This window comes from Thermobia domestica, chromosome 10, assembly GCF_964235325.1.
Source record: "Thermobia domestica chromosome 10, izTheDome1.hap1.1, whole genome shotgun sequence".
Classification (NCBI taxonomy): Eukaryota; Metazoa; Arthropoda; class Insecta; order Zygentoma; family Lepismatidae; genus Thermobia; species Thermobia domestica.
The window spans coordinates 192,071,647-192,098,828 of NC_137463.1; the positions used below are offsets into that span (position 1 = coordinate 192,071,647).

The 27,182-nt window shown below is 35.3% G+C and overlaps 1 protein-coding gene across 1 annotated transcript in view; it reads right to left on the bottom strand.

The window, feature by feature from the left end:
- Nucleotides 1–208: 208 nt before the first annotated feature.
- LOC145662911 (inhibitor of nuclear factor kappa-B kinase subunit alpha-like) overlaps nt 209–27,182 on the bottom strand; it is a 77,069-nt gene continuing 50,095 nt past the window's right edge. The window contains exons 12-16 of the mRNA XM_081728916.1: nt 24,442–24,622; nt 23,054–23,212; nt 14,826–14,970; nt 7,675–7,886; nt 209–1,183 (exon numbers count right to left, since the gene is read on the bottom strand). Coding sequence (XP_081585042.1) covers nt 1,081–1,183; nt 7,675–7,886; nt 14,826–14,970; nt 23,054–23,212; nt 24,442–24,622 — 800 coding nt within the window. The 3' untranslated portion in view covers nt 209–1,080. The remainder of the gene's footprint in view (nt 1,184–7,674; nt 7,887–14,825; nt 14,971–23,053; nt 23,213–24,441; nt 24,623–27,182) is intronic.

The window sequence follows — 27,182 nt, forward strand, 5'->3', positions numbered from 1 at the left end:
TGTCCAATTTATAACAATACTACATCCTTAATTTTTCAGAATAACCACAAAAATAGCTATTTGGTTAATTTGCACCTCTAAGTTTAAGTACCCATACTCCGAGTCTCTCTCCTCTCTCTCTCTCTCTCTCTCTCTATATATATATATATATATATATATATATATATATATATATATATATATATATATATATATATATATATATATATATATATATTTATTCTGAGGAAAGGAGTCTCAAGAAAAAAAATCACTGTTTCAACCTATATACCTTTCCGACATCAATCTGACCTAAGAAAAACCATAGAAACTTAATTTATAAAGTTAGAGTAGATTCTATTTAATACCTTTCACTGTCCACAATCTAATTACAGACAGCTATTTTTTCCATTCAGTTATACAGATTGACACCGAGTTTGCTTTTTCATATATAAACTAACGAAAGTTATCAACCATAATGTAATGGCACCAAAAGTTTGTACCGTATTGGGCAAGATTCTACTTGTAGCAATTCGTAAAGCCACTATACAAAGCCACCTGCATCGACCTTCAATTTATTTTATTTCCATTACATTACACTGGTGTTTAATGAACATCTGTGATGAAAAGAAGTCTTGATTCCCTTCAAAAATGTCCATTTTGCGATTATTTTGCTATGAATGTGACAGGAGGGTAGTGCAAAGGAAAGAAGCGACAAAAAATTAATTACACTATGCAGAACTGGAAAAAATATCTAAAAGGGTCCAAGGAATGATTTTTTGTAAATCATTTATCAAAACAGCACGAGCATAACAAATAACAACTGGAGCTCTGAAGGAAACAGAGCACTTTACTTTTGCAGGTAAATGGATTTGTATATGACTTACAAAAAATACATTCATTCACACAGTATCATTATAAACAAACATATATACAACGTGCACAACAAACCTATTATGCCAAAATTACTTCTTTTAAATAAGTTTTACTGTCAAAAATTAAAACTTCTAGAAGAGTCTTCCCACATACTCCATTGAAAGCAAAAGATCCAGTGGGTCGATATTCTGCTGGTTGCTTCTATAAGGGGGGAATTTACATGTGTTACTCCTTGTTTCCTGTTGGAGGCTCAAGAAAAGAGAAGTCCAAGTTTGAATTCATTATGTCCTTAAAATGGAGAAAGCCTGAATTCATGGTCTCTTGAAGCCTGAAAATTAATAATGATAATTAGGCAGGGGAAGCGTAAGAAGAAGATGCTAGAGAGTGACGTTATTTCTGATTCTCTAGCACGCTTTTTGTCACTATATTATTCCTAGCCGTTTTAACAATCTTCACTAAATTTTCACAATGTTAAACATCACCAAAGAAAGTTCCTTATACTGAGTCTTTCGGAATGGTATCCGATAAAGCTATCTCATATACTTGAGAGTGTATTGTACGAATTGTAATCTTTGCAATCATCGATTTAACATTTTCTTACAAGAGAACAACACATGTGGCAATCAATTTGTGGCAACTTCCGACTAATCGACGAACTTCGTTTATAAGGCACTCTCATTAGACACTTTAGTACAGTTAATAAGTCGAAACCGATTTTGAAACGTAATGTGTCGTGTGTCTGTTTATATTTGGTTTTGGATAAAATTAATAATATTCATATTAGCAGCACTTAGAAACTAGCTAAGAAGGTAAACGGATTTGTGAGGTCACAACGGAACATGTACAATTACATTTGCGTGCCGAGATATCCAAAATCGACAATGTTCTTGAGGATTAGAGAAGGCCTACGGTGCAACGCGTTACTTGTAAGTTCATTCAGCTTAATTCGCATTTGACATGCCATTACCTAGTAATAATAAATGTTAGACTGAACTTAAAACATAATTTTATCATACTATTCATTCGGAAATGCTTCACAATATTCATAATTTTAACTCATGCAGTTGTTTATGTGAATCTGTTCACATTTAATAATTTCCGAATGGAAGGAACAGGTTATTGTAGTTACGAGGTAATAAGAACATGACGAGACATTGTATACTAAGCATTGTATACTAGGAAGCATTGTATACTAATGAGCACTTTCTATTTGAAGAACTATCATCTAATAATACATTAACAATTAAAACCGAACTGGATACGTAGAATGCGGTTCAGGTAACAGAAATTTTGCCTAATAAATGTGGAAAACGGAAAGGAAATGTAAAAAAGCTTATGATATGTTTAGTCTGGTTAAGAAAACAACCTGCTCATCCAACTGTCTTTGAAAACCCCAGTAATCTAACTTATGGTTGGAATTAAATCAAACCAATTTGATTTTCTTTAGCCAATTGAGATCTTTATTTAGTGCCGAAATATTAAAATTAACAACGTACGATTGTCAAAATATAGTCTTTTAAAGGTGGGTGGACAAGATCTTTTGAACAAGACTATACATGTAAGTTTACTGATAATGGTACAACTACATTTAACAATTTTAAATTATTACTTTTAATGTTGATTAGTAATGTCAATGATGCGTAACGACTCCTTTGCTTTAAAACTATAGTTACAAACAAATTATGGTTATTGTTAGTAATTCTTTTGGTATACCAATACACTTTCTTACTTTTCTAGGTCTGGTACACTTTACTTAACTGCAACAAATGCTAAAAATGTTTTGTAATAGGGTATTTTTATATTTGGATGTTTTAAAGAACTATAACGTAATTCAGTCACTTAGAGGAAAAGAGTTCGCTTTCAATTCGATCATCAAATAAAACTAACTGTTATGTACATTAAATCATTTTGGCTATATACGGAACGCTAGCAGAAAACACTTATTAATTAGCAGGCGGTGCAGTCATGATAGCTTTAAATAAACTAATGAAAACAAACCTTGTGTATTTAATTTAAGAACGAAAGTAACGCATCGACCACTTCCGAACGAATTACAAAGCATAACATTTTTCAACGAGAACTATTCTCAACTCTTTCAAGAATAAAACAAAGTTCTCGAGTTTAACTAGATATTTATTTCTGACAGCAACACAGTGTTAACGAACAGTTTTGAGTGAAACACATAAGGACCCAACTGATTTACTTTAGTCAATTGATTATACAGGAAGAGAAGTTATAAAAATTTCCTATGAAGCACGTACTTTAATATTACCAGATACTCTCAAACTTATTTCTTACAATGCATACATTCCTCAAGTATGTATGAATATAACCGTATACGGTACTGGTCTCCCTATGTCCTTGTCAATATCAAACGATGTTATCAACAATAACAGTCTAAGGTTTTGAACCGTCCTCATTAATATCCGAATTGTCTATCAAGAATCGCCACTGGATAACGCCAGATACTAAGCTCGGGAGAAAACACGATAGATTATGTTACTGAAACATCTCCACATATAGCCATACTTTTTCTGATAGCTGAACAGCAGCCATACTTTTACATACAGAATGCGCTGTTTCGCCATCCTTATCCTTATCGACAATTTTTAGATATGTCATGAGAAGTTTCTAGCAGGATAACGTTAATAGTCTGACTTTGCAGTCATAGTTTTTCCGTTGAAGTCGAAGAACTATGGTCTCGTTATTGTGAAGATATCACTACAACATTTATGCATTGCTCGAATTTACTCACACATTAGAAAGTGGTATCTAGAGACAAAACTTGACTACCAAAAGATTGTCACGGACCATAGGCTATTCCGTATACTCCTTCGTGAAGAAAACAAGAGACTGCTTTTAATATGTTTTTAGATGTGTCAGAATACCAGAATACTATGGTGCCACATTCACAATAGCGTTGTTTCAAACTAGAGGTTTGAGTCCCACTCTCCAATTTTGATCATCACTCTTTTAGTGGTAGATAAGTGTAAAATATATTTGTTTCCAATATTTTTGTTATGCGATAATTTAAGTCCGTTAAGTAATGAGACTCGCTAGCAGCGCGCTTCCAGGCGTGAGAATTTGTGATGGAGGGTCTAAGCTAAGCAACGCACTGGGTGGCAGTCGCGTCCGAGCTCTGACGCAGTGAGGATCACGTGTGGCGCAAAAGCTGTTTTCGAAGTTTTATCACGGTAGAGAACGTGAGAAATGGAGCAGCGCTACGCGACTAAATTTTGCTTCCACCTGGACAAAACCGCTTCTGAGACGCTTGTCTTGGTCAAGGAGGCTTACAAAGACGACGCCCTGTCAAGGGCTCAGATTTTCCGGTGGTTTTATGAGTTAGTATATATATATATATTTTTTTTTTTTTTAATTCCTTGTTTATGTTAAATATAAATTTATTCTCCTACATGTAGATATTTTGCAGGATCTTTAATTCATGTACATTACGGTTTTCAAGATTTATTAATACTTAACTGAAAGTCTACTTTCCCTGTTAATATGCTAGTAGTAAGATTCAACTCGTGCAATGGAATACACAACAGAAATTTGCACATTACTTGTGAGAACTATTGTACGTAACCCAACAGAAATAAAAAAGTATGGACCTTCGCAGAAAGGCTCTCCTTATTTATTAAATTTGAACTACAAATTAGTCTCACCTTATTTATTAAATTTAAATTATTCATGTTGTATTAATTATAGAATCATAAATACGATATCACCTACTACATAACTACCATCAAACTGCTTATAAGACTAGACTGCTCTGTAGTTTGAATACCATATAATTGTGTGCTAATCAGATGTTGGCTAGTTTAAACCAGCTGTTTTTTTTTTTTTTTTTTTTTAACCAACTGGTTTAAACAAAAACAAAAACAAGAAATGCTTTAAATCGTGTGATCTTCATGGTGACGTTTCCACATATCAAACCATCTACATTAGTTTTATCTACTTTTCACCTTTTAATCAAGGGGTCCCGTGTTCAATTCTCATCGAACCACAACCCTTCTTTCAAGTGTAAACCAAGTAGCGGTTCGGGTGTCCTTTTAAGCTAAAGTCTTCTCATTGATAACCTTGGTATTTCATAAGAAGCCTAAACATACGAAACGAAGCCAAATTATGTATTTCTGCTTGCCCGAATGCCTGTTGTTTTATAAACAAACCAAGGTTGCTTAAATATATTGTTAGAAATTGACAAAATTTATCAACTGCCTACATAGCTTCCAATATTAGCTTGGATTGGACTTCGGTTTAATTTTATTGAATGATATCTACATACGAAATTTGTAATTCAATACCTCAGTTTTAGCGAACTGATTATGATACGTTGACCTTAAAATTTTAAATGAAAATACATTTAAAGTAATAACAGGATTTTTCCAATGGCTAAGGCGGGAGTTTCCCGATTTCTATATAATATTGTGTAATGCTTTTACTTGTGTAACTGTTTACCTTTTTATCCCTCTGAAATGACTCTTGACAATTGTATTAACAAGTAGGTCTATGTAAAGATCAGTACAACGTATTTTTATCAGGAATCCTTCGTGAGTAAGTCGGCAGACTCATCGCATTTGTGACCAATTAGTCCCGGTTTCGTGTCCAAATGGACAATTTTTCTTTGATGTAAGCCAAGAAGCGGTTTGGATTCCGTTTTAAGCTTGGGACCCCTTCCAGCATAATTCTGTTGTTGAATAATAACACCAAGGCGAAACAAACTTATTTCTGTTCATATGTAATATAAATGGATAGAGCAAATTATTTAAACCAAAAAACGGGTTTAAACCTTTAAAAAAAGTTTTTTTTTTTTTGTTTTTTCAATTAAAAACCATGGTTTTTGCCAACCCTGGTGCTAATTATACGACATACAATAGTGTGATGTTCATGATCTTACCAGTTAGAATATTTCCCTACAAAGGATAATTATTTTTTTTATTATTATTATTACTATTTTAAGGATTGAAAGATAGTAACAGAAAATGAATGGATCGAAGTTTCTTTTGAAAGAACCTTTTTATGCATATTTGACTCCAGATATCTGCTTCCTTTATAAGACACTAAGCCTGCTTTCCTACTAGGAAAGCAGGCTTAGTGTCTTATAAAGGAAGCAGATATCTGGAGATAAATATGTAAGCAGGTATTTCACATGATTTACTATCCTTCCCATGATACTTTTATTTTTAATACACACTTTTTTATTATCTTGACATTCCTCTCAGAACTGAAGTGAATGTTCCATAAGTTACACGTGAATTCCATTTGAAAGGATATCATAGTTACTAAGAAAAGTAAATTAAAATGCTACTATAGAAACAGAAGGTAAGACAGCACTCTGATTATAGTTCAACCAGCGAATGGACCGGCACAACTAATAAGACTGTTCTCTCCACATCCAGAAGATATCAAAAAACTTCTCACACACGCATTTAGAACAAAACAGAAGACGTACAACGTAGAAGATTCCAGAACGCAATTCAGACAGACGCTCTGCTGTAATTGTTATTAGTATAGCCATCGGAAACATCAATACACACGGTAGTTGGCGTGTCACGGCTACAGCCAGTGGCGTATTTAGGAGGGGGGCTTCCGGGCTTAAGCCCCTCCCCCGAAATCTTACTTACTATAGTAAAGTATACGAAATATCTTGCAGAATCTTCACATTTTCAGCCAAAGCCTCCCCCTCCTCCCCCCGAAACAAAATCGTAAATACGCCACTGGCTACAGCACATAGAAAATTAAATGCAACCTACTTATTAATTCCAAACTCTGTACAAATTGAAAAACGGGTAGCAATAATTGTCTTGCTAGACCCAGAAGCATACCACAGACAAAATTCTTTTAGAAGATTACCAAATCTCCGGTCGTTGTCAGGGCCAGATTCTACAAACAAGCCTAGAAACCAGCAAGTGTAACCTGAAAACATCTCGCCATCCATAGTAGATGCAACAGAAGTGATAAATCGAGCAAAAAAATAATAAAGTAATAATTATGCACCAGGGCAGAGACCAGTGATAACTGAAGCAATCAAAGCAGCCACAAAGACGATTGTACCATGTACAAATCAACTCCATGTCAACCTCAACAGGGCAAATATACATAATAATAATAATAATAATAATAATAATAATAATAATAATAATAATAATAATAATAAGCCACACCAAACAAAGGCAGAGGCAGTATTATAGATTCCAATAGCAATAGGAGGGAATAAAAGATAACACTGATGCAACCACTGCATACCGATGGTGGCCACAGCAACCAGCAACTACAAAGAATCAAGAAGACGGCCAATTTTCCTGTTCAAAAAATAACACACATTTCACTAACAAAATACATCCCCATTAAAAACATTCTAACAGATTTTAATTATTTTTACACAATGGAGAAAAAATGGATTCTGACCACCTCTTTTAGTGTGAATTTACAAAGTAAATTCTTGAGTATGCAGCATTTTTTAAAAAAGGTTTCCTTCGTCTCTACCACGTCATGCAGACGGAAAATGTCTTTTCGGTATTTTTTTTTTTTCCTATCATCCTGTTTACTTCTTTCTTTTCCTTTAGACAATCAGAGGTGGTATGTGTTAAGTGTTTACGTTAAAGACAAAAATCGCGACACGCCACCATCGATTCATTATTTACTTTATTAATTTGAATGCAAGAGGAACACGTAGATTCGGTGTTATAGGATCGAGCTTCACCTCTCCGGCGCGTGTTTTCTTGATTATTGGCATTTTTTTAAACTTATTTATTTTCTGATTGTCCTTGCTTAAGTTTTGATCGTTACTACTCTTTAACGCATATTCAATGTACTTACATAATTCTAATTCCTTTGTTTATTTCTATCATAGAAGCTGTACTGTCAGGGTCCACATATTCATCTGCTGGAATCCAATGGTAATCGTTAGGAACAGCAGCAACATTAGATCCATATTCAATTAGCTGAGGAAACATTCCTGCATTCTCAGGAAATCCATTGTATGCATGAACGTATTCCACTGAAGAACCGCCTTTCTGGGCCTCTTGCATCTGAAAAAGATAAATACATACATAAATAAATAAATAAATAAATAAATGTTATTGATTAAACTTAAGTTCAAGTATGAGATTTTTCTTTCTTTCAATATAACGTGTTGGAGTGGGAGATCCGGGTTAGATTCCCGGCGGGAACTCACGTGGTTCGGATCCAACATTAAGATGTACGTTTACGCCTCATATAGCCTTGCTGCTGAAAGAGACGCTAAACTGAAAATCAGTCAAATCAATAAAACATGCCATACTCATAACTAACAAAATGGATTAACTGTAATTAATTCTGTTATCACTTGCCAAATTTATTACCTCACTATAATCTATTAACTCACTCCTAAAAATTGATACTATACAACCTTTGATTACATATATTATTTATATTTTGTTTCGAATTTTCCATTTATTCAAATGTCATAGGTTATCTCATATTTAGAATTCACATTTTAAGGTAAGAATCTGCTTTCTTACTTATGAAAATTCTTGGAAATAGTGACAAATGTCACATTTAGAGTCAAGTAAAGATTACTTACGCGGCTTTTAAGAGCTCCTAAATATCCAATTTTAAACATGGGAGTTCATTTTGACTTTATATACATATTAAGTCAAAATATGAAAAGTTGTCCATCTTATTTAGGTGCCACATTCTTAGAGGGTGTACATATTTGGTCTAGGAATTAATTCGTGCGGGTGGACAAGAGATGGCGCAACGAACGGAGCGTCCCACAGTTCCGTGTATCCACACATGTGTTGCAAACCCCTGTCATCGCGTATCGTTCGTAGTATAGGGCAGTGGATTAAAGCGTCAACAACACCAGTTTGTAGTTAAGTGAACATGGCGCAATTTGTGCCTGATAAAGTGTTTTTGCGGGGTGTCCTGCTGCATTACTTTAACATGCTGAAAAGTGCGACTGAAAGTCATAGTATTTTGGTGGAAGTGTATGGTGACCATGCTCTAGCTGAGCGAACGTGTCAGAAGTGGTTTGCACGGTTTAGAAGTGGTGATTTCGGCTTGGCAGACCAAGAGCGAGCTGGACAGCCAAAAAAATTTCAAGACGAAGAATTGACAGCATTGCTCGAGCAGGATTCGTGTCAAACGCAGGAACAACTTGCAGCAGCATTAGGCGTTGATCAAACAACAGTCTCCAAACGCTTGAAAGCCATGGGAATGATTCAAAAGATGTCACATTGGGTTCCACATGAATTGAAAGACAGAGACGTTGAAAGACGAAAAACCATTTGCGAATTGCTGCTTCAACGACAGAGCAGAAAGGGGTTTCTGCATCGAATTATTACGGGTGATGAGAAGTGGATCCATTACGAGAACCCTAAACGAAAAAAGGCCTGGGTGAAACCAGGTGAACCAGGTCCATCACAACCAAAACGAGATATTCACTGTGCAAAGGTTATGCTGTGCATATGGTGGGATATGAAAGGTGTGGTGTACTATGAACTGCTGCAACCGGGTGAAACTATGAATGGAGAACGTTATCGACGACAATTAATGCGTTTGAAGCAAGCTCTGGCCAGAACACGACCAGAATGGGAGAACAGACATGATAAACTTATTGTTCAACATGATAACGCTCGCCCACATGTCGCAAAACCGGTCAAAACCTATTTAGAAAATGTCGGATGGGAAGTTTTACCCCACCCGCCGTATTCACCAGACGTTGCTCCTTCGGACTACTACTTGTTCGATTGCATGAACAACGATTTGATTGGACAGCGGTTTACTTCTTCAGAAGATATCGAAACATGGGTCTCTGACTGGATCGCTTCCAAGGATGAGGACTTCTTTCGCCACGGAATCCGTACATTGCCTGACAGATGGGCGAAAGTGGTGGCTAGCGATGGACAATATTTTTCTTAAGGTATTTATGTATTTTGTGTTTGTACTACAGCTTCAATGTGTGCGTACCAACCGCACGAATTAATTCCTAGGCCAAATATAATCTCTTTTCACTGAAGTCCTAAGTTTGTAAAGCATACTATAATTGAAATACTGTCGTTTTCTCCTCCACTTTTTCCAGTGAAATAATTTTGTCTATAACATTGCTAACAGATGGATGATTTCTCGAATAATAGTTGTCCCGACATTTCACTAATGATTTCACCTTCCACCTGTTGTCATTTCAGAGAAAACTGTCACAGGGTGTCTACTAAAATTCGAAAATGAAATTTCGTGACTTTTTCGTGACCCTTTCTTTACCAAATCATGAAATTTCCTAATATTTTCAAGAGCGAATTTGGGTGCGAATTAGGTCGAATTTTCATCCATGCGATAGACACGTACTTTGCTTGCGATTTGGTAACGTCTAAACCCGACCATAGACATTTTTGGTGGTGAATTTTGACGTTTTATAGAACAAAATTTTCCACTCCGTACTTACATTTGTACAGTAAAAAAAAAAAAAAAAAAAAAAAAAAAAAAAAAAAAAAAAAAAAAAAAAAAAATCGTGACCTAAAAGCTAAATTTCGTGACTTTCATGAACGTTTTCTGATTTAGTGACTTTTTCGTGACTTTTGGGACCGATAGACACACTGTGTCATCTTTATCACTGGCAAAGTTTTTAAAATTCCTTGTTTTTATTAGTCAAGTAAGTTGTTTATGATTATTTCTTAAGCATCTAATTACTCTTTGTTTATAGGATATCACGATAGAATATAATTACCGTATTTACACAAATCTAAGACGCCCTCAAATGGAAGACGCATCCTCAATTTATGAGGGAAAAATTAAAAAAAAAAAAAATCCTCGAATGTAAGACGCACTCTTGGCGTGGAACAAATGGTAGCCATATCACAAACAAACAGGTCTTTTCGAGCGGGTAACAATGCCGGAAGGCGTCCACTTTAAAACTGCACCTGCAAATCTTCGGAGAAGCAGTTTGTCATTCCCAAACAATGACTCACTCATTCGCACCTTCCAAACCTGTTTGTGCCTCCAGCCTCCTGATTTCCAGCATTCTTAAACTCTATTTTGTTATCAATTGTCGTGCTTCAAGATGTGTAGCTCACTTGTTTGTGCTCTTTAAACGGAGGACGACACCAGGCACGGTATGTGTGTGTGCATGGGGAGATGAACAATCTTCCACTGATTTGCGGGCTAATTTTAAAGGTTTTTTTTCATTTCGCGTAAGATGCATTATTTTAGTTCTGCATTCTGTTCGTACACAAAACACATTCTTTACAGATTCGCGACTAACAGGATTAGCAATTTTTGACAAAACTACATCTAATCTGGTCTAAATTTGCATAACTCAAATCTAAGACGCATCTTCATTTTGGAGGGAAAAAAAAACGACAAAAAAGTGCGTCTTAGAATCGCGTAAATACGGTAGAAACTTAATTGTATTCAAATCACCTGTCGGCAATATATAATTTACTGAGTAAGGACCGTATATTTTTAGTAATTGTATTTAGAACTGCATTGAAACGTTAGACGGTCAATACATCTAATTTGTTCAGAACACCAACATAAATCTGGGTCTGTGGCTTTACATAGCGTACTCGCTAACGCTCTCACGTTTGGTCCGAGCAGTTCCGGGTTCGATTCTCGGTGGGGACACTCGCGGGAAGGTATAACAGCTTTTTCGGACCAGCCATCCTACATTAGGCTTGTCATGGCTATTCCTCATTCACATTCAGCAAATGCCGGGATGGTGCCTAGCATAATAGTCGCAGAGTGCTTCCTTCCTTTCTCATTCCTTTTTTTTTCCTTTCCGATTTCCTGGGCAGTATGATCGCTGAGGGATGTCATTCCTCATGCATGACGGGCTGACATGGCCGTAGCTGCCGAAGGCACAGAAATATAATTTCTAATAAATCTGATTCTTTGTATTTTATTTGATATAATTCTACTAGGATGAGACCAGGACTGAAAACTAGTCTATAAAATAACACAATCTTTGTGTCCAAAAATGAAGTTGTTTCCATGTGGTGACTATTTTCTTTTGATATTCCAGTAGTATTGCCCCTGGTCCTAGTGTGCTTTTTCACGTCAATCTTCTATGTAGGTTTTGTTAATCCTTTTGTATAACATTAGAGAAATTATTTGGAGGAAGTTTAATATTTGCTACTTGGCCAGTTTCTCACGAATTTTTCGATAATACATCCGCATATTCATTAAAAAAGATTTCTGTGTGACCCAACACATGAATGAAATCAATATTATAACCTAGTTTCGTGAGATCTCTATAAACTGATTTAATGTTTATTCTGTTTTATGTTTGATTTTTACTCCAGCTTGTTGATGTTAATGCTTGAAGTACACCGCAGGAATCTGAAAAAAATGCACGCCTTATTATTTTATGCCCTTGTCGTTTCAAATGCCTCCCCTTTAAAGAACAAAGTGTTAGTAAGCATCTTTAATTATTGTATAATACTGTTTTTGGTATAATAATTGCAACACCAACTGAAGTTGTTCTATCATTCGATCATTTATGCAAACGAAAGCATCATGTGAGTGAAGATTTTTCACATGATACTGCTATATCGCTTTTTTAAAAAAAAATTTTGCAATTGCTTCTCATTGTTGAGTTAAAATATTAGGATAAAATGTTTGACTTAGACTATATCTGTGTTATATTCGCAAAGCTAAGTTAGAGAATTTTATTATTTTAACATTTATCATCTTCAAATATATATACACTTTACACATCAAAGATAATTTGTTCGTATAGGCACAGCTAGTTTCTTTATTATAAACTTGCATGATTTGTAAGTAGTTGAATTTGTACAGTAATGAGTTGTTTTAGTCACGATAGCGTTATTAGGATGTAACTGGGGTTGAGATATCATTTTTAAATCATTATGTTGTATTTGTTTGAGGATATTGTATAATTTTGGTGCTGCTGAACATAATCCCACTATACAGCATCCTCGCCTCCATGTATTTTAAAGGATGTTTTGAAATATATCTTAGTGGAGATTCCAAATTTTCTGCCAAGAATTGATTATCTCAGAAATCTATGAAGTTAGAGAAGTGAACGTTCTTATACGTCATGGTAATGGTCAACCAGTGAGAGTACATGTGCTGATGAAATGAATAAAAATTCGTCTGTTATGAAGGGTTTTGAGACTTCATTTTACGCTCGGGTTCTAGACCCATGGGCAGGGCTTCGTGAGAGAAGTGGGAAGAGTGATACTTTATTCTACAAGACGGTGGTTTAACGCATAGACCTGCGTTGTGTCCTGTTCAATTCTTCTGTTATTAATTTTTTCATTCATTTTTTAAAAACCTTTGTGTAAGTATATAGACAGCTAAGAATATGAATAATTAGAATGTGAATAATAAGTATAGTAAATTAGACCGTGTATATTTGATTCAGGATTTTGCCTCTATACAGGTCACGTACATAATTCATCGTAATGTGTTTCATCTATAATTGCTTAATTTATAACTTCTAATATAGTGGTTTATTGCGGTTGTTTGTGGTAATGTTGAAAAAAAAAAAAAAAAAAAAAAACTTCGTTTAGTTTGAATCGCACCACAATCTGTAGGAAAACAACATTTGTGTACAAATGACTTTGTATGCACTCAGGTTGACATTAGCGAAGCTGTCAATGCACGGGTGCCGAACGGATTCCAAGTTCGATTACCGAGCTTGTTTATCACGTTGGTTTCTTCGTCATCCGCAGTAATCATTATATAATTTCTACAATATCATATTTTTGTTTTCCCATACAATGGGTCACCTTCCTTTATTTGTGTAGACTTTATTTCTTGACAAATTTCTCAATGAGAAAATGGGAAAATACAATTTATACAACTAAATATTTACAATACAAATGACGGAAATATTCGATTTCTTCCCTTCGCTGGATATGACCTACATCCAGGGCTTACAGCTGGATATGTCCTATTTCCTTGGACACTGAACATTGCAACACTAAATAAATTATATATACACTATATATCACAAATCTTGATGCGGAAAACTTACGACTTTCGCACATTCAGCGAACTGCTGCCTTCAAGGGAAGGGAAAAGAAGAAAAAATTCCCCGAAGTATGGCTCTTATTTTTTTTGCTGGACTGCAGTGCGTTAGAAACTGGCCATCACTACCTTAAAGGACATACAAGGGACACAAGTTGGCTTAGTAGTAGAGTTCTCAATTCTGGTGCAAGAGGTTCTTAGTTCGATCCCAGGATATGCGAATTTGAGATCAACTGTGTTCGTAGGTTTTCTCGGATTCTACCGTTTCCTTCCACATTTCTATTCCACCAATTATTTTATGATCATTCACTTTCATTATTCATCCATCTCTGGTACCCTGCGATGTCGGAATACCTCCCTTGCACCAAAAGAGAGATGTTAGGATATCTTAAAACGCTCCGGCGCCAACACTGGTGGTCGCTAAGAGAGTTCCCTCCACCAGTAGATAGCCTATACCTACGATATGGGCTTCGGCTCATCGTTGTGAATCAAATAAGAAAGCGACCTTCCACTGCAAATTGAGAGAGGAATATGCCTATCCTCGTAAGTGATTCAAGGCCACTGGATTCAACCAAGTTAGAGATCAGTTTAGGCTTACGACATACACGCAGATTTTTACTAAGATGAAAATTTTGACGAAATACTATGAAATATGGAAGTTTAAAACACTATTTCGACCCAACATATTACGAAACATTACGAGTTACCTTATGTAGTTAGTTCCACGTTTGAAGGACCTTTTCTCTAAGCAAAGGAAATAAAAATAAACCACTTCATTGATGATAAATAACTCCAATAGTAAGTGAAGGAAGAAAATCAGAAGTCCTAAAAGATCGCCTTTACAAAACCTATACGGCGTCATTTCAGATCAAGCCTAAAATTCTATACATCTGCTGCATACAATTTATTACTGAGCCAAAATAGGTCCTCTATGTTATTTAGAAGAGAATTTCTCTTCAGTATGTAGTATTTCAGGTGAGATACCGAATATTACTTACAGCAATACTGAGGAGGCGCCAAATGTCCTCCTGACGACGTAACTGTGCTTCTTGCAATTCAGCCTTTGTTCTAGCAATTTCCTGCAACAACATACTAACAGGATGCACCAAAGCTTCCACGTCTGCTTGACATCTTACCAGTTTTCTGAAAATAATAACAGTTTCTTATACATGTTCTTCTACATGTTACAGAACAACGTAACAAAAATTCTTAATAAATTTAATGAACAAATTTTCTAACTGGTGTTACACACAGAAATTTTAGTTTTGTGTGCTTCACAGCTTTGTGCCAAAACGGTGTCCTGATATCTAAATGTTTCACACGCTAGTCTGATATGCGTTGCCCAGGTACAACTTGCAGTTGGGTCATAGTTATCAATTCACTGAAGGAAAAACAATGGAGTGTTAGTTCACATATGCACACCAAAAATAAATATAGTAAGCTTTTAAAATAAAATGGTACACGAGAAACTTACGTATCAAACGATTTTCTTTACGTTCAATTCCCTATAGGTGCGAAGTCAATGAAAATTTAGAGTGAATAATTGGACCACAGATCAAAACCAGGTCTCGGCTACCGTACTGGTATGCTAATCACTACAACGTCCAGTTTTTCTTTTTCTTTTTTTCAAATATTCTTATTCTTCAGGTCGGTACTCAAAAGGAAAAGTGTAGCTGACAAGAGAGCTAACTGGCCAGCCTAGTGGTTAATGCATCTGCAGGATCAGCCAGAGATACACTATCACTTTTTCAAACTTTGAATTATTGATCAGATTAACATTCTGAGAAGATCCTTTAATCAATACGTTTGGAGAACTGTAAATCTTTAGGAAGTTAAACCCTGGGTATGGTATAGTACATTTATCTTAGCTTGCAGTTGCTGGAAACATTTAACTCAAAGTCACTACATTTCAATATTAGAATAAAGTTCTTCTTCAGCAGATCTATTTGTAATCAAAAGAGGTTCTTACAAACAGGACATACAAAATTTACAATTCTTACCAAATCTGTTTCAACTATCGGATAGAAGAACAACAAAGATTTTTTATGAGTAGGTGAACGTTTTCAATTATTCTGTGCATTAAAATATTTACGTGAACATTTGCAATTTTCTGCAACAGCATACTAACAGGATGCACCAAAGCTTCCACGTCCGCTTGACATCTTACCAGTTTTCTGAAAATAATAATACTTTCTCATACGGGTTCTTTCTTTCCACGTATAAGAAACCCTCCATTACTGCACCTACTACAAATTGAAAAGCTTACGGACCTGCCTATATTACTTGTACAGTTACTAGTGAAAATAAATATTTTTGTATTTATTCTTCATAACTTCGTAAGCAGTTATTGCAGTTTTCAGTAGCTTAGAGTGAAGTAAGATTTTCTGTCAAGTTGAAGTCTACTGAAATTGATCCACTATTAAAAAGTTAATTAGAAATAAAAATCAAAACGGATTAGCATGTACTTTTCGTGGTGACTGTATATTTATATGCAGCAGCGCCGATAAATGCGACTCTTTGAAGAACCAAGAATGAGAGTCACATTCGACTAAGTTATTTTGGTATATACGAATATGTAGTATATAGGAGCACGTAAAATCGGATCTGAACCAATGCTTCCAGTGTTGATCGAATCTGAGGCCTTCCACGAAAGCATGCGTATTAATCGATAAGCCATTGGCAAGCATTCTATATGTCATTATTTCACCCAACTGAACATAGTGGGCAAACTATTACACTAAAGAGAAAAATCTGCTTCGTATTCTAACGCAACGTGTACGATACTGTTAACCTACATTGCAGTTTTTGTTTAAACAATTATTGCATTTGTAAGTATAACCGTCACCAGGTTATATAAATAATTTTTGTAGACGCTCTGTATATTTGGGAAGACAGAAATCATTCTTCAATTTATACTTTATTTCTGCGACGCAAATAATTTCTTTCTTCGATGGGAACTGCTAATAATTCAATTTCTTTCCCACGAATTAGAACAAAAGAGTCTTTCATCATTCATCCATACATATATGTGAAACGTTTTTTCACGGTGAGAAGATTTTAGTAAGTAACAAAGACCACGTTCATTTTCTGAACTATATATATGAAAATCGTGTTTCTACCACTTGGATCCTCAGTGTTTCTTCCTTATGCAAAGACTACGTTCTATAGCTATTTGGAACTAAATTAAGTGTTTTCCTCAATCATTTATGGTAATTCTTAGCATGGACAGCTGCGACCTAGCCAGACTATTGCCTAGCAGGGTTGGCAAAAACCATGGTTTTTATTTAAAAAAAAAAACAAAAAAAACTTTTTTTTTGGGGGGGGTTTAAACCAGGTTTTTATGGTTTAAATAATTTGCTCTATATATTCATATCATATATGGACAGAAATAAGTTTATTTCGCCTTGATGTTATTATGCGACAACCGGGTTATGCTGGAAGGGGTCACATAAGCTTAAAGCGGAATAAAAACCGCTTCTCGAGTTACATCCGAGAGAAATTGTCCTCCATTTGAACTCGGAACCAGGACTAATTGGCCACAAATGCGATACGTCTGCCGACTCACTCACGATGGAATCCTGATAAAAAGATACGTTGTACTGATCTTTACATGCTTCTTAATATAACTGTCAAGAGTCATTTCAGAAGGACAAAAAGATAAACAGTTGCACAAGTGAAACCATTACACAGAATTACATATGAACAATTTCAAAGTACTACGGAGTACAGAAGAACTAATTTAGTTCAAGTTAGTTAACAACGACTTTTATTGGTCCAAATTAAATACACCGACTTAATCTGCACATCAATAAGAAAAGTGAATAAAGATACGAATTATTTGAATCCACTTTGGCTCAGACTCATTTATACATAAATAGATACCAAAGATACTTATTTCACTAAATGCCTCTCGTGGGGTCTGTATGACCCCCCCCACACACACACACACAAAAAGTACGGTATTTTCGATGCATTTTATCAATAGTAAACATTGAAACGCAACAATATTTAGAATTTTTCTTCGATTGCAATTACATAACAATAATAACAACTACAAAAAATCACAAAATAACATTTATAAACTTATAAAGAAAGTTGCTTCTGTAGTATAATCTTTTTGAGTAATGAATGGGGAATTTAGGTCTGAATATAATACGAATAATATACGGGAGTGAAACGTGATAACCCACAAATGTGTGTTCATCAAGATTTTACAAACACTTACACTTTTACGAACATTTTTTTGTTTTTTGGTTTAAACCATAGTTTAAACCACCTTGGTTTAAACCAGCCAACCCTGTTGCCTAGCAATATTGTTCAGCCACTTTTTATCTAGAAGTTCTCACGATAAAGTTATCGTGTTTTTCTGCATTGTGGCCAGTGAACTGCAGCAATGTGCCACATCCATACCAAGCATTAAAACTGGCCCTGAGTTTCCCATCATTGGGAATACTTTTACTGACTCTACTGACTAGTTAGCAGCCCTATATACTGTACTTGAATTATTGCACGTAATATAATGCATACATTGTTATTATACGTGAGGTATTGAGAAGAAAAAGAAAAAGAAACTGAAAACAGTATTAGTAGAGAAGGGAGAGTCAGTAACTATCTACAACCCCAATAGAGATGGCGCCACGTCTTAACACCGGATCGTTGGGGAAAATCACAATTTATTATTTCAGTACTGTACTGTACTGTATTACATATATGTAAGTATTGTTGTGCTATAAAATCATGACCGCAGTCATGTCATGATCATGACCTATAAAGTCACTTTTTTTCATGACCTGAAACGCAACTTCACTACTTTCATGATCCTTTGACCGACAACCCTAATTCATGACTTTCATGGCCTGTAGACAGCCTGCTCGGAGGCCTCATACAGTAAACCAAGAGCATTATTTGTATTATTAAGTCGTATTATAACTTGTATAAATAATTGTGTATTATTCTATTCTAGTTATAATGCAAGATTGTTATTACCCTGCTAAAATCCAGGGTAGAATATAAAGAATGATAATATTTGTATATTTTATAATTTTTCCAGTATGTAGATCAAAATTCCAGTATATTTCAAGTATTTCCAGTATCAAAATTAAATTCTAGTATAATTTCAGTATTTCCAGTATTAGTAGACACCTTGATCAATCACAAGTCAATCTCTTATCAAATTGAAACACTAGTGTGTGTGTAGATTAAATATGAACTGAGTTCAACCCAGAAAACTGAACTACCGTAATTAGGATAAGGCTATGAATAGATGCAGGGAAGCTTAAATTTACACTTGCAGAAGACAGCAAATTTATCTGGAAGTCAGAGTTGACATACTTAAAATATACAACAGAAAAGGTATGCAACATGAAAACTACATGAGAAACAGAAGAAACAACCATTCTTTCTGAACTATACTCTCTAAAAGAGTAAATGCAATGAAATAGAAATGGATGAAATCTGGGAGCCAAGTACTAAAATCGCGTCTCTGGTTTATCAAGCCGTGAGATAACACTATGCTATCCAGCTGTTCCTCGACCAGCCACATACTTTTATTCACGAAGTTACTTTGCCATCTATACCTAATCCAATTATCATAGGTGTTCACTCACATAGAGAATAAATTGGTTGTTCAAACGTAACAGTAGTTTTGATACGGTTCAATGTGCTCTGTACTGTCAAGGGGTAACTTAAGAGTTGCTCATCTAGGGACGAGCTGGAAGCGTAGTGGTTAATGCGCTGGTGGGGACAGTCGAAGAACGAGGGTTCCATTCCAGATTCAGTTGCTCTTCTTTACTTTTGGATTTCAAGTAGAAAACTTACGCACATACTCAACCAAGTGTTATTATTATTATTATTATTATTATTATTATAACCTTAACAAAAGAAAAATGTTGCTATTTAAGGTTACATACCAATCCGTTCCTCACCTGTATACAACTTTTCAAAATATTGCGAAAGCCAAAAAATAACATTAACATTTCTCTGCATAATTATTTAGCGCTTAGAAAATATTTAGCAAACTAGTTTTCATTATCGATATATTCTCCATTCTCGAAGGTATGTCTTCACATATCATATAGATTTAAACGGTCATCTGGGCGCAATAACTATCTCAAAAACATTGGTTAGTGTATTTAGTAGTGTTTTGGTGTTGCTACAGAAGGTTGTTCGCTTTATATCCGACCATTTTTGACGGGTACTCACCTTACGAGATACCGCGCCACCACCACCGATTATGTTCTATTGAATCTCCAGCACAGTGAACTATCACACGTAACCGCAGCTTCCATTGCAGCAAGCTCCGGCGCAGGAAAAACCATGGGAATTCTGTCCCACTCTTTCCTGCAAGCTTTCCATACATCATCCAGGGTGCGCGGGCAGCGATGTTGAAGAAGTCGTTTCAACAGTACAAATGTTCAAAAATCCATCTGCACTGGCATCTGCGCTTTTCACATGAATGTTTTCAAAAGGAATGACACGAATTCCTATTTCTTCTGCCATTTCCTGATAAAAACGTTCTGATGTTCTGGTGGTAAACTCGAATCCTTGTCCATATGGATCAACACCTGGTTCGCGTCCATTCTACGATTGTGGGATGTCTCTCCTACAGAAGGTGTCAGAATGGATTCTTGGAAGTATCCTGCATTCACCTTCACGTTTTTGTCCTCCTCGCGTATCAGCACCTTAACCTCATATCCGAATCCCGTAACAACCATTAAACCACGAGCAAATCTTTCCTTGTACTAACGAACAAAGTTCTTGCGTCCCTTGCAGTCAATGTCATGGTATGTGCTCACCTGAATGTGACCACCAGCAGAGAGATGGATATATGATTCATCCATGGTGACAACTTTCTTCCCTTTAGAACCTCCCCAGCTACTTTTCATACAGTTTCCTGCAATTCATCTTACGTTCGGCCATGAGACACGGTAGCAGGTGGTACATGGTGTACATGGGCTTTCCACAGACACTTCAACCTTAGACGCTTCTGAATTGTTTTGTTCATAGTCGACGGTGCGAGGTGGAATCTGTGCCCCATATTATGTTGCGTTGGGGAATTCTCTTGGTACACCAATCGACGGATTCCTCTTAGCATTACGGTTGTCACTTGACTTGCAGCCCTTCTCCTAGTAGTTTCTGTGGGTGAATGTTTCGCAAGGGGAGCATGTTGTGTGTAATGGGCCACAATAGCTTTCGCAGTAGTCACTCCGAGTCACTCATTCTCCCAACACTGTTTCTCAATGTATATGTACGAAAGCTTAACATGGGAAAGAGCCATTACGTAACCCTCCCAATACCGGTTGATTTTCGGCGCCATTTGGTAACACTCACTACCAACAGTCATGCACCCAGAAGGTCAGACACAACACTGTCCCCGCCAGCAAATCCATAGTTCCAGCATGATACACTAGGAAAATGAAATATTTTAGTTTTACGTCCCACGGTTATGCCGGTTAGGCTAAGGAAACAGTGATGATGAGAAATGAATGAAATGGTGGAATGAAGAGTGGGAGGAAACGGGACAACTCCGAGAAAACCCACGAGCACGGTGTTTGTCCACCACAACGTCCACACGGCGCGAGCTGGGATCGAACCACGGACCCCAAGCACAGGAGGTGAACGCTCTACCACTGAGCCACCGCGCCCCGATGATACGCTAGGAGCAACACCGAATCGAAAATGGTCGGATATAGAGCGAACAACCTTCTGTAGAATATTTACGAAGAGAACAACCTGACACTTTGTTCCAATATGTGCAACATTATTATCAAACAAAATACAAGATAAGGGACGAGGGAAGAATATAATGTGTCTAGAACCTCATGATGGATTGTCAAAGCTATACCGACCCCAAGAGCACTGTTAGACAAGAGAAGACTGTGGTGGGCTATTGTCAGATCATTCTGTTTAAATTTTCTATGAATTTTCTACATGTTTTAACCTGTATCTTATATAGAGATTTTACTATTTTCAACTACTTCTACTTTATCTATTCCTTAATAATGTTCCAAGTATCATGATTCTAGTATTGATACAGTCGTGGAAATCGGTATATAGGCAAAAGCTCCCTTTTTTTCTCAACACTGCCTGTGTAGTGTATTTAGCAAGTAAGATATGTAAAGTATTGAAACATAATATGAAATTGATCGTTTCATATTTTATGTAATGAATATTTCAAGAATATATGCTACGAAAAGGTGGAAATTGTATACGGGCAGACAATCTTACTTGATCTCTGGGAGTGCAGCGCTCCTCTACTGTTTTCGTCAGTCTTCCTGAAAGAAATAGGTATACTGAACACCACAATTCGCTGGTGAAGTCATATTTGCAACTTCCTTTGCAAGTTTTTGTTATAATGTCTAGTGAAACAAAGTTATCAAGTGAAGGAAAAGTAAGAATTCTTATAATGAAATAGGATTGTCTCACCATCGAATTGTAAAGAAATTAAATCCCGAGTTCTATTATTGATAATTTCATTACGTTAGTAGTACAGAATGAAAAGAACGGAAGATATGGTCAAGCTAAACACTTGCCCAAGTCGGCTAAACGATTATTATTACGCAAAGCAAAATTTACGTAAAAAAATAAATAAATAAATAAATAAATAAATAAATAAATAAAAATTGTGAATCAATTAATTATTTGTAATCACGTATCACTGTAATTCCTTATGTAATTCTAGGCAGTAGCTGGTTATGATCCTACAATTTCAGAAGAGCTTGCAAATATCCTTCATAAGGGCTAGTACACAAGAGATTACTGCAACTGTTGCTGTTGCACTGTTACATATTGAATAAAAATATCTAAATTCCACTTATTGAGTTACCCTGTCTATTGTCAAGATAACCTAGGAAATAATCTCTCGATTCGCATTTTAAGAAATTCAGAGTTTAATTAGCTTCCTTACAAATTTTCAAAGTAATTAACGTGAATCTAAATTATACGTTTTTTCTGTTCTCTATCTAACTTAAACGTGAAGCTCGTTTACTACTTTGTGAGACCTTTATTTCTACCCAGGATGGTAAAATATATATATAAAAAATAAAATCGTGAGTAAAAAAAACTTGGAAAAGGAAGTGAATGTGACCACTTTTATATACATACATACATACACAGCAAACACAATACTCTGGAAATTCATAATGCATTTACTAACTTAAAGTAAACTTCTGTTGACATACTGAATAACCTGTGCTAATCGACGTGAAGAGAAAGGTATGGTACTTACTCTAAGTGATGATTGAAAGCATTATCTCTTTGTAGTTTGTCTCGCTCTTTCAGGCAATTATATACAACTTTTACCATTTCTTTATTATCAGATTTTTGATACCGTTCTTCCTTTGGGCGTCTGCGCAAGGCTTCATATACTTTTAGCCCACACTCCAATCTGGAAAGAGAAATTCCAAATAAAGATCTGACAGTGAAAGATGGAATCTTCAGTTTATATATATTTAAAAAAAATTAAAAAGGCTCTGTGACAGTTAAAACCAGAAATGGTTATCGAATAGAAAGTTAACGGAGAAAATGGAACCTATTCTTGGAACACCTGCAGAAAACTGCATCTCGATATCTTACCGTTTTTGCTCTATAAAAACCAGTCTTGAAACAAGAAGTAGTAAATATCAACCACTTCCGGTTTGAATAGTGTGTTAATAGAGGAGATGATAGAACCTATTCTTGGGAAGCTGAATCAATTACAAAAATCTATGTTTCTTAATGTTTTTGCTCTATGAAAGTCAATTCTGAAACCAGAAGTAGTAGTAAATTTCAACCACTTTCAGTTTTGGTAGAGTGTTGTGGGTCATGACTATATTCTCTTTTGAGACATGACGATATCCTCTTTTGAGACATTGAATCGACTGCAGAAAGCGGGTGCCAATATTTATTCCCATTTTTGTTTTATGATGACAAGTGTTTAAATTGGAAATGTCTAATTTGAACCACTTCCGGTTTGAATATAAGGTTAATGAAGAAGACGGAACCTATTCTTGGGACGCTGAATCGACTGCAAAGAACCGAATCTTGATGTCTCTTACCGTTTATGCTTTGATACCTGCTGACAGACGGACAAAACTGTTCTATAGGACTTATGCATAGCATAATTTGGAAGTCTAAAACCAATTATACTTTTTTACACAATGCTAATCATATTTTTGATGAACAGTGAGCCTGAAATTTGTCGTTGGCTAGCACTAATATTTAATCAAGTTATTGATTTTAGTATTTCTTCAGACATGCCTAGACAGCGTCGTAAAAACTCTGTTTGTCGTACTAGCAATTTTGTTCTACAATTCTATTAAGCAATATTAGATTTAATTTCAAGAATTATATGATTATAGATAATAAAATGAAATACTCGTCAGTTTGATTGTTTTTAAGTTCGCTGGGGTCAATTTTGCAAACTCAGAATGTGGGGTTGTTCGTTTTTGCTCTTTTTATGCAATCTGATGAAAGTAGTAAGTCCATACACTTTAGGAGAAAGCAACAGATAAGCCCACATATCAAAGATGGAAACTATTGACTTTATTCTAAATAGTAAGATGTAGGACATCAACAATCGAAACATCACTATGGTTTTCTTACAACGAGAGTCGTAAAATCAAACTGATCCCTTACTGTGTGTCAAGAACATCCTGCTGTCGTATCTTGGAAAATGGACTCCTCTGAAGTTCCATAGTTCTTGTGTTGAGAGCATTTGTTTTTGTTTCCTGTTGACTAACTTGTTGCGTGAGAATCTTTACTTTTCTTGCTGCATCATTTTGACTTGCGCGCCAATCACTGATAGTTTTGTCACATGCTATGAAATATAGAACAAAAACAAATTGCATTATTCAAAATAATTGAACCTCCTATTAATTAAATCTACAGGTTAATTAAACAACTAAAATAAATCTGGTGGGCGTAATTGAAGTTAGCGTTCTCACTCTGCAATCGGGAAGTCCCGATTTTGAATATTATGGCGAGCAACCGTGACCTTTTCCCCTAAATCACCAGATGAATGCTGGGATAGTACTTAAGAGAAAGGTTTTCGTCGACTTTGTTTTTAAATACCTTTCCAAGCTTCGTAATTATAGTATATTAAACTTGTAATTATTTACTATACATTGATATTAAGTTATACAATAAACTTTAATAAGTACGCATTTCTTTAACTTGCTGTGGTGTTATTCCATATACACAATTGTTTACGTTATATAATAAAATAAAACTTATGAAGAAGTAACTCTATAAATGTTTCTGAACGTTTCTTCTTTTTCTTCTTATGTTTTGAATAACACTACTGCAAGTTAGAGAAGTTTGTATTCATCCAAGTTTAGTCTATAATTAACGTTTAATATACATTTAAGAATATCTTCACAAAGTCCCTCTTAAAACTGAGCAAACTAGCACAAAATTACACAGGTATTCATAAAAAAACCTTCTTCGTAAGTTTCTAACAGCAATGACAATTTCAAAACTAAAGAATTCTAATGCAAGGAATTTACATCTATCACATTAGCAATACAGTGTAAGTGGAAATTCTGAGAAGTGATATGGCTGATCTGCTGAGGAAGAGATCCGAGAACACCGAAACATTATAGTTAATAGTACATTAATTATTATACGCTGTGCAAATTATTATAAACATAGGTTAATTCATATTCTAAATAACTAGCATCTATATTGTCCACTAAACATAATCTGGATTCTATAACCCTTTAAAATCAAGGGATATTTACAGAAGTTTTAAGACTTCCACTTTGTAAGCAGCTGCGTATCCTAATTGCTAGATTCGTACTTCACACATCTTCAGAATGAATTACTTTTTCGAATATCACACACATCCCATCCCTTAGGTTGCAAAATTTGGGAGAAATTACGGAATTTTTCCAGAATTTTCAATAAAACGATTGTTCCTCTAACACACTGGGCGGTTCTAACAAGGCGCACGATGTAGGTACCTCTAAGAAAGGCATTTTATAAAAAGTACATGCCTTTGCATCTAGTTGTTTTTTCAATTACTGAAATAAGGGTAGTATGCATAAAAAAATTGGAACCTTAAATGCAAAAGTGAAAATCAGTTAAAAAAATGCATTTTAGCAAATCCTTGCTCTACTCAAATTAGCTTAGGTTCATAGTTCGAACGCCAGTTTCTTCAAAATGATACAGGTTATCGAATCGTACCAGACGTATGCTTCAGGAATAAGAAATTCGGGGAGATCCGGAAAGTATTTCCGTCAATTTGGGTTTACAACAATCCAAGATCCTAGGCTATTGTCTTGCAAAGTTTCAATGACGTATGGTTAATAAGTATGAACATAGCGAAGGTTTTCAGACCAAGAATAATCTTTGCTATAACTATAACATTTCAGAAAGGGAGGGCGACAGAGGAAATATTTTTTTCTTATTATATGGTAGCCTGTAACCTTATGTGTAAAAAGGATTGAATTGTTAGCAAGTTCAATGTTTTAAGTACATGTACAGTAAATATCAGATACTGCACGTGTTGAATCACTGATTTTAAAAGGGAAATTCAAAATTTCGTATACCGATTAAAAAAAAAATGCCAAGGTTCGAAGTGATACGCTAAATGTATGAAATGAAGAAAGAAAAAAACTAGTACCTGAGTCCCTGTAGTTAAATAAATGAGAGTAGCGGCGTAGAAAAAAAAAAAAAACTTTTTCACCATGGATAGAATTCCAACCCTTATATTTTTTTTATTTTATTATACAGTAGTACAGTGTTCGTATAATTTTCACATTAATCTACAGGGTGGCCCAAAAGTAGATATACACCCCTGCATTAATCAAGTATAACATTCTAGTTTATGGATTCGTTTGCTCCGACTGTTCCGGGCTTAAGTTATACGTAAAAAGATGTTAAGAACAAATAATAAAGAAACTAGGTCTACCTGTTTGATAAAAATAAGATACAGTGAGTTGATCAGTATGGGACTGTATAAATACTTTTGGGCCACCCTGTATACTAATAGCTATATCTTATAAAATAAAGTGTGTGTGCTTGTGTCTGTCATTAGATTTTCGCATAGAAAAGAGCCAATTAATTTTGTACATGGATAAATCTTCACAGAGCTTTTCGATACTCGACGCTAGAGGAGGTAGGAAGGGATTACAATTTATGGTCTCGCATGTATGTACAGTGAGCCATACTATTTGTGAGACAGACAAACCAGATGTTTTGCCTGAGTTATAGGTTGCATTCCTTTCAGATCACTGACCTTGTTTTATTGACCTTATTCTTCCCGTGCAAAGAACGGCACTTCTGCTAGTAAAAAAACTGAAGTATAGAATAAGGAAGTAAAAAAGATTGAAGTTTTCCCTTAAATGTAACAAATTTACTTATAAAAGACACTGTGT